General features: G+C 29.5%; 1 protein-coding gene across 1 annotated transcript; it reads left to right on the top strand.

Annotated features, from left to right (window-relative positions):
- The first annotated feature begins 1,540 nt into the window (after positions 1–1,540).
- LOC112697634 (protein ALP1-like) lies at positions 1,541–4,010 on the top strand. Its single transcript, XM_025750888.3, has 2 exons — positions 1,541–2,343; positions 2,600–4,010. The coding sequence occupies exons 1-2, from the start codon at positions 1,767–1,769 to the stop codon at positions 3,706–3,708; spliced, it is 1,686 nt and encodes a 561-aa protein (XP_025606673.1). The 5' UTR covers positions 1,541–1,766; the 3' UTR covers positions 3,709–4,010.
- The last annotated feature ends 5,680 nt before the right edge of the window (positions 4,011–9,690 follow it).

Below are 9,690 nucleotides of genomic sequence, written 5' to 3' on the forward strand. Positions count from 1 at the left end.
CACTCACCCTCTTACTCTCTTACGTCATTCTTCCGCATCTTCTTTCCATTATTCTATCAATTTTAATTTTTAATGCACATTAAATTAAATTCTATCTTAAAGTCCTAACAAAATAAATGCCTTCAATGTTACAAATTCTTTAGTTAAATAGTAACTCGTTCCATTTCTATTTTATCTATATGTACATTTTACAGCAAATCTTTTTTACATACGAGGGACTTTTTTTTAAAAAATTCCAAATCATTGGATTTTTTGGGATTATACCAAAATATGAAACAAATTATAAACTTAGAAATCACAAGATAAATTTTTAAAAAAAATTAAATTAAAAATTTTTGAGTGAGATTTTTGTTTTTTTTTTAATTTAAATAAAAATCATTGATTGCAATTTTTAGATTAATTTTTTTTAGATAGATTTGATATGAGCGATATATTTTAACATAATAATTTTGAATATTTTTTAAAATGATAGAAGGTACTGATTTTTATACCTTAAATTTTTTAATTTTTTTGAAGTAGAAATTAGAGAGCCTAATTTCTGTCCCCCTCACAAAATCGAAAGGTCCCATCTTTATATTTTTTACAAATTGAAAACTCCAGTTTTTATACTCTAAATTAATCGAGATCACATTTAAGAGTAATATTTCAGCCATTTATAATTCAAAAAAAGACATCCGCTCAATATAAAAGAAAAAAGTAAAAAGTGGTTTTTATAAGAACTTTTTCATTCCTAATTATAGTTGAAAATTCTAAACTAAATACGTATTGTTTTTCGGCTAAAACCCAAGGGAAACTGAACAAGCTAAGCAAAACGTTAAACGTGCGTGCTTAATGCTTTCCTCCTTTTTTCCCTTTAAAATGAGAAAAAAAATCCCTTACTTACTTAAAAAAAAATTCTTATTAAAATTTAGCTAATATATAATTTTTTTATAAAAAATTTCTATTAGTAATAATAAAGACACATATTAATTGAACTCTTATTATTATTTATTAAGACGTGTTTCTAGTTTCTACTCATTTTAATTAATGAGAGAAAGATGAGAATAAGAAACTCACTTGTTAAGAGGTAGTAAACAACATATTATTTAGTAATGGTTATTAATTTTTTTAATAAAGAACAAATAAATTTTTAACTATTTTTTTAGAGATATATAATCAAAATTAAATACTCCTTAACCTTTGAAAATACAAGACAGATAGAAGTTTTCACAACAAAAACATTTATGTATCTCATCTTTTAATAATATTTTTTTTATAAATATTTATATTTGATTAAAGACCTATTATTTATTCTATTCTATATTTTTTTCTATTTATAACATCCTCCCTTAATAAGTGCAAGAATTCGTTACACAGATCCTTTAATTAATTAAGTAATAAGTAAGGTTGGCAATGTTTATTTCATTATTTATTATTATTATTGGCATGTCTTTGTTTATTGTTTGCTCGAATTTCAATGTCCGCGTTCACACCACACCTTGTGTTCACACTACAAACACAAAAAATATTAATAATATTAATAATAATATTACCACAAAATAACAAACCATATATTATATCATATCATAACTCAATCTCAAAGAAGAAACAAAGAGATTTTAACTCAACAACAACTACTTTTGTTGTCTCTATCTTTTATTTGTTCTTCCAATACTCAAATTTCAGTTCTTTCTCATCAATCAAATTCTCCATAATTTTGAAGAATTGAACTCAACCCTTTTGTTTCTATTTTGTATATTGTTCATTTGTTTATTCATTATTCATTCATGAAACTCCCAACTTTTGCAGACCCTGAATCACTCTCATACGTTTACACTTTGCTTCAGAGTTCTTTTGATCAAATGAATGACCCCATTAATGGTTCCACAAGAAAGAGGCATAGAAAACATGATGATGATGATGATGATGATGGATCAAGCAGTAGCAACAACAATAACAACCAAGAAGATGAAGATGAGGATGAAGAAGATGAAGATGAAGATGAAGATGCAAAGAACAACAAGAGCAAGAAGAAGAAGAAGAACAATAACAATAACAAGAATAAGAATAAGAAGAAGAAGAAAGAGTTAAAGGGTATTCTAACATCTTTGCTATTATTAGATGAACAAGAGAAGCTTGATCATCAAAACCTCAACAAAATCTGTGAAGAAGAGAAGCTCTCATTGGAAACCAATCACAAGAACAAGACAAAAGCCATGGTGAATTACTATTCCAACCTTGATGAATATTATAATCACGTCCAAGAATCAGAGAGGATCAAGAGGAAGAAATCAAGGAACATGGCTTGTGCTGCTGCTGTTTCTGCTGCCTCACAAGGCTTAGAAAAAGCAGCATCTTCAGAAGGTACTAACTACCTTCCAATAATCTCTTAAAATTTCTTTAATTTTTTACTACAAATTTATCACGTATTTGTTGCTATGCATATCTGTTTCCAATATTGTTACTTTGATTCTATTTTTGGTATTTTTATCTAGGATATATGCTGTAATTCTACAATTTGTGACTAATTTTTGCATTACATACCTCAATTTTACACATTGATTGGTATCTGCATCAATTACATGAATTTATCAATTGTGTTGGTGTTTGTACTACATAGGTGGTGGTGGCGGCGGCGGAGGCGGGGCGGGGAATGGGGGGCCTCAGAGGAGGCTGTGGGTGAAGGATAGATCAGGGGCATGGTGGGATGAATGCAACAGAGAAGATTTTCCTGAAGAAGAGTTCAGAAAAGCATTCAGAATGGGAAGATCAACATTTGATTTGATATGTGAAGAACTGAACTCAGCAATTGTGAAAGAAGACACAACACTGAGGAATGCAATCCCTGTGAAGCAAAGGGTAGCTGTTTGTCTATGGAGATTAGCAACTGGTGATCCTCTAAGGCTTGTTTCAAAGAAATTTGGATTAGGAATCTCAACTTGTCACAAGCTTGTTCTTGAGGTTTGCACTGCAATCAAAACTGTTCTTATGCCTAAGTATCTCCAATGGCCTAATGAGTCTCAATTGAGGAACATCAAGAATGAGTTTGAGGGTATTTCTGGTATTCCAAATGTTGTAGGGTCCATGTACACTTCACATGTTCCTATCATAGCTCCTAAGGTTAGTGTTGCTGCATATTTCAACAAGAGGCACACTGAGAGGAACCAAAAGACTTCATATTCAATAACAGTTCAAGGTGTTGTTGATCCAAATGGGGTGTTCACTGATGTTTGCATTGGTTGGCCAGGATCAATGCTTGATGATCAAGTTCTTGAGAAATCAGCACTTTCTCAAAGGGCCAACAATGGTGGATTGTTGAATGGTGTTTGGATTGTTGGTGGAAAAGGGTACCCTTTGATGGATTGGGTTTTGGTGCCTTATAGTCAACACAATTTGACTTGGACACAGCATGCTTTCAATGAGAAGATTGGTGAGGTTCAGAAAGTTGCTAAGGATGCATTTGCAAAATTGAAAGGTAGGTGGAGTTGTTTGCAAAAGAGGACTGAGGTTAAGCTTCAGGACTTGCCTATTGTTCTTGGTGCTTGTTGTGTTCTTCATAATATTTGTGAGTTGAGGGGTGAGAAAATGGATCCTGAGATTAAGGTTGATCTTCTTGATGATGAGATTGTTCCTGAGATTGCTTTGAGATCTATGACTTCAATGAAAGCTAGAGATGCTATTGCTCATAATCTCTTACATCATGGCCTAGCCGGCACTTCTTTTGTTTAATCTTGCTGCTGATGACAGTTGTTCTATCAAAACCAAAAAGAAAAGAAAAAAAAAGTTGTTTGTATTTGACTATCTTGATGCTTTATATGTTCAATTTTTTTTTATATGATATCAAATCATTCATCATTATTTGTTGAAGGGGCTTTTGTAAAAGGTGTATTTGCCTCTGCAATTTCATATATATATATGTATGTATGTATGATTTTACATAGGTTAGGTTCATATACTTGTAAACCAATTCCATACTTTAATTTCCATATGAGAAACTAGTTAATAATATCAGTAACATTCTTTTATAGTAACCCTTTACTTTCATGGATTCTTTTGATGCCATAGGATTTTACAATGGTATTCAACTTTTTCTTGTCATCTTGCAAGCTAAACACATGTTAATGAACAAAAATCCTTTCTAGAATCATTATCATAGTATCTAAGAGTCAAGTATGATCGAAATTGATTGGAATTTGAAGTCCAAGAAAAATAGATGTTATGATAGCAACTTCTGTTATTCATCATCAAGTGAATGTAATGCTTATTCTTTTGTAGCTTTTGTTTTCACTTCATACGGTTGAGAATTGATAGTAAAATTTATTCTTTTAACTATTTTTTTCACATTTTTTCCTTTTCTTCGTACACATTCATTTTTATTTTATATTTTAATTAGAGTCCCACTAAGAAAACAATGGCTTATTTGTACAATGTGTACTATAATATTCAGAATAACCATCCGTGTACTAATGGTTATTCTAGAACTCTAATACCATGTCATGATAAAAGTGTAACACTAATAGTTATATCTTTAAGGGAAAGTATGAGGAGCCAATGAAATATTTGTACAATGTGTACAATAGAGGTTTATGAAGTCTTAGAGATACAACTATTAGTGTTACCTTTTTCCATCCGCTGAAGTTTTTGGGATGAGTGGTATCATAACATGGTATTAGAGCGAATATGTTTATTATCCCTAATACTCGAATGGTTATTAACATTGTATAGATATTCCATTGGCTCTCCATACTTTTCCTTTTAATTTTAATTATCTTATTTTACCCTCCTCATCTTTTCTACATGCAACATCATCTTCATTTTATTTTTTAACTATCTTTAAAATTAAATTTAGTCATTATTATATTATTTTATTAATTATAATTATTTTTGAATAAAAGTATCCAAACATAAATAACTTAAAACAAATTCAATTTTAATCAAAATCAGTTCTAGTATAATCGAATTTAAATTAAACTCCAGTTTATAAAAGCTAAATCAGACACACACCGTGTTTTCGCATTTATGAAAAATGCATGTTTCATTAGAATTCTTGCCTTTCTTGGAAGAGAAGTATACATGTATGTGATTGTGAATGTGTATGAAATTCAAATATAGCAGGCGCATGACACAACACATTTGAATTCCATGTATATTTTAGTTGAACTAATGTCTCTACATAATTACATGTTTGCCCCTCTCATAAATTTAGTCATGGACTCATGGTCTTCGGTTCAGTGCCCAAGATAGCGTTGTAGTAAAAGGTTGGTCCAGGCCTCCATAAAAATTGGGAATGTAAAAAGAAAAAAAAAATCAAAAGGAAAAGGAATTCAAGGATTTGATTGGACCATTAAATTTTGAAGTTGTTAAACATTTATTAGTGATCCTCTCACTCTCAGGGTCTCCATGCCACATCCACTTAATGTTTGACAAAATAGATATGCAAATGCAACCCTTTTCCATGTGAATGGTGGCATGGTTTTGGACCAGAAGTTTGGGGTGCATTTAGGATGACTTGGTAAAATATGACAGAAATCCAGATTTAAAAAAAAAAAGGAATATGACAAAATTCCATATATGGAAAAACAACCAAACAAAATTTAGAAGGGGAGTGTTAGGTAAATAATGACTATTTTGAACAATATGAACAACAACCGATCAAATAAAAATACACTATACCATAATTTAATGTTACTAATTTAAATTTATTTTTTTAATCCTATTAATTTACATTGTTCACACATTGTTCAAAAATATTATTAGTTACCTATACTTTTCCAATTTAAAAAAGTAGTTTCTATGTCCCAAAAAGAAAAAAGAAGAAATGTTGGTTGGTTGTCTTGAGTGAAAAAAAGTTCAATAAGTTTTGTTTCAACAATGAAAAATGTTATTTGTACACTAAAATCAGCTATTTATGTATTTGTGTATAAATATATGTGTAGTTTAATTTATTTTCAATGTGTATTTATATTTCAATATGTATTTTATACTATTGGTTGACTTTGGTGACTAATTTTAATGTACACATAGCATAATTTATTATAAAAAAGATTTATTTTGGTAATTATTTGTCCATGGATATAATTGTTAATTGATATTATACTAAAAGTGTATAAATAATTTTGTTAGAAATAAATTGAGTAAATCAAATTTATTTCATCAAATAAGTTCTTTTATAAATTAATTTAGATTGATTTAATAGTTAATTTATTAGTTCATTTAATTAAATAAATGCCAGTTCGAATATTGATAAGTCAAATTTTTAAATGTAATTTTGATCTATAATAAATTAGTTTTTGTTAGATTGAAAATATCTTGATAAAAAAATTGTAAATTATATGACTAACCATTCACACTTAAAGATTCTCATTAAATGGAGTGTAAAAATAACATGTTCGATAATTGGGTAAGTATGGAAAAAACACTGATCTTGACTTTTTATGTCAAAAAAAATTATGTACTAAAGTCCTCTACAAATATTTTACCCTATTTTCACCAAAAGAAATTTGAAAAGAATCTATTAAGTTGACTACTCCCTAACATAGACAAATAAAACTTAGGTATGGTATTTGAATAGACCCTTCAATGGTATACATTGATGATTTGCTAATAAACTGGATATAAATGTTGTAAAATAAATAAAGGAAGATATATTAAATATAAAATAAAAATGTGTAAATAAAAATATTTTAGTATTAACTTAATAAAATTATTTATATATTTATATGCAGTAAGAAAAAGAGAAAGAAAAAATATTAGTAGTGTATAAAGAGAGAAAAAAGAGTTTTTATTACTTTTTTGTGTATTCCTTTTGCATCATTTCATGTCCTATTTATAGGCGTACAAGAGCATTGTTTTTTAGTTTCATTAACTTCATTTTGTTTTGAGAAAATAAAATCTCATCCTAAAAAGAGTGAACAGTCCATTAAATGGGCATCCACATCATCATACTTATCTCAACACTCCTTTTGAATAACCATTTAGGAATATATCTAGTTAAAACTTTAGTACCTTATTAAAGAAAAATCCAATGAAAAAAATATTTTAATGAAGAAAAAAGAGTACAATATCATTTGTGATGAAAACTGCCTCATTAAAAACATTGTTAAGAAAAGCCCAATAGGAAAAAAACCTGATCAAGAAAAAAAGAGTACAGTCTCCCCTTCTTGTCGACATCATTTGATGTCTCGAAATCGGCGCATCCCAATCTCATGTACCAATCTTTCAAAGGAGGATTTTGGGAGTAATTTTGTGAATAAATCTGTCAGATTGTCACTTGAGCGGATCAGTTGGACATCAATTGTCCCTTGATTTTGGAGATCATGAGTGAAAAAGAATTTGGAAGAAATATGCTTTGTTGCATCACCTTTGATGTATCCACCTTTAAGTTGAGCAATGCATGTTGTATTATCTTCAAACAGGATAGTTGGAGCCATCTTATGATTAATCTGTTCACATAATGACATAATATATTGGATCAAACTCCTGAGCCAAAAACACTCGCGACTTGCTTCATGAATCGCTAGTATTTCAGCATGATTAGAGGATGTTGCTGCAATTATCTGTTTCATGGACTTCCATGATATAGCTGTACCACCATATATGAACAGATACCCTGTTTGAGGTCTCTCTTTGTGTGGATCAGACAAGTATCCTGCATCTGCATAGCCAACTAGTTGTGACTTGGATCCATAGGGAAAAAACAATCCCATATCAACCGTTCCATGAAGATATCGAAAGATTTGTTTGATTCCATTCCAATGTCTTCTAGTTGGAGAGAAATTATATCTTGCTAATAAATTCACAGCAAATGATATATCGGGTCTTATATTATTAGCAAGATATATTAGCGCTCCAATGACACTAAGATATGGTACTTCAGGACCAAGGATATCTCCATTTTCTTCCTTAAGACGGAACTGATCATTTTTCATATCCAAAGATCTTACAATCATTGGAGTATTTAATGGATGTGACTTATCTATATAAAATATCTTCAAGATCTTTTATGTGTATGTTGTTTGATGAATAAAGATCCCATTTTTTGTATGCTCGATTTGCAGGTTAAGACAAAATTTAGTCTTTCCAAGATCTTTCATCTCAAACTCTTCTTCTTTTAGAGTTTTTATAATTGTTGAAATCTCTTCAAGAGTTCTAATAATATTTAAATAATCAACGTACATAGCAATTATAATGAATTTAGATGCAGCTTTCTTTATGAAAACACACAAGCAGATATCATCATTCTTGAATCCGTTTTTGGCCAGATACTCAGTAAGACGATTATACCACATTCGTCCAGATTGCTTTAGACCTTATAAAGATCTTTGTAATTTGATTGAGTATAACCCTTGTGAATATTCATTGGATGATTTAGATATCTTTAATTCTTCATGGACTTTCGTATAGATATCACGATCTAATAAGTCGTATAAGTAGGTTGTTACCACATCCATTAAATGCATATGTAATTTATGATATGCGGATAAACTGACCAAATAACTCATTATTATTGTATCCACTACAGGGGAATATGTTTCTTCACAATCTATACTAGGTCTTTGTGAAAAACCTTGTGCCACAAGTCGAGCTTTGTAACATACAACTTCATTTTTTTCATTTCGTTTTCTCACAAATACCCATCGGTATCCAGCAGGTTTTACATATTCTGGTGTAGATGTCCAAAGACTTCATGTTTTGCAAGTGAGTTTAACTCAGGCTTTATGACTTCTTCCCATTTCGGTCAATCATTTTTTTGTCGATAATCTTCGACTGCTATTGACTCAAGATCCTTACTTTCATGTATGATATTTAATGTCACATTATATGCAAATATTTTATTGACAATTATCTTATTTCAGTTCTATTTTTCTCCTATAAAGACATAATTTATATTTACAACAAATTGAAATACCTATAAAAAACTAATTGCTTTGTTGATGATTCAGATATGGTAAACCAACACATGGTGGCTATGGTGGCTTTGGAATTGGCTTGGAGCCTGTAGAAATACTCTTCTTTAGCGCCTGAATAACATTCGCAAGACATCACTTTATCCTCGTGACCCTAGTAGGATTGCACCATGATAGTTATACCAAACAATGGCTTGAAAATTGCATTGTTACAAAATCTTCTAATTGCAAGAATTTCTTTTCTTTTGAATCAGCAGTTTTGGAGGTGGTGTATACCACTTTACAAATTAAAGAAGATATTTTTTTAAAGGATATATTTTTAAAAGATCTTTTATAAAAATAAAAGTGATTTTATGTTTAGATATGTAAAATTTTTTTTATTTATCAATTAATGTTTAGGTAAAATAAGATAAAAGTATTTTTTTGTTAATTTATTACGTAAAAAATATTTTTTAAAAAAAAAATCTTTTAAAAAAAGATGTAAATGATAGTTTCTCAAAAAGATGTTTTTTGTTAGTACTTTTACTATTAAAAATTTATTAAACACACTAAAAAATAAAATAAAAAATTTTTAAAATTTTTTTTTTATCAAAATAATAACACTCAAATAAACACATAATTAAGATTAAATTGATTCAGCCAGGACCACCCTCACAAAAATAATCTTCGCTTTATTTGTACTATTCTCTTGCCAAAGCTAACTTAGTCCTCTGTCTGTGTTAATTACCTCAAAAATAAGCAAGCAGGACTTTGAGAAGAAATGGAATCAAACCAAGGAATGGAATTAATCATACAAAAATGCTAG

This window comes from Arachis hypogaea, chromosome 16, assembly GCF_003086295.3.
Source record: "Arachis hypogaea cultivar Tifrunner chromosome 16, arahy.Tifrunner.gnm2.J5K5, whole genome shotgun sequence".
In the NCBI taxonomy this organism is placed as follows: Eukaryota; Viridiplantae; Streptophyta; class Magnoliopsida; order Fabales; family Fabaceae; genus Arachis; species Arachis hypogaea.

Coding starts and splice junctions, on each gene's coding strand:
- LOC112697634 (XM_025750888.3), top strand. CDS start 1,767: ATGAAACTCCCAACTTTTGCAGACCCTGAATCACTCTCATACGTTTAC. Junction 2,344..2,599: donor AAAAGCAGCATCTTCAGAAG/GTACTAACTACC, acceptor TGTACTACATAG/GTGGTGGTGGCGGCGGCGGA.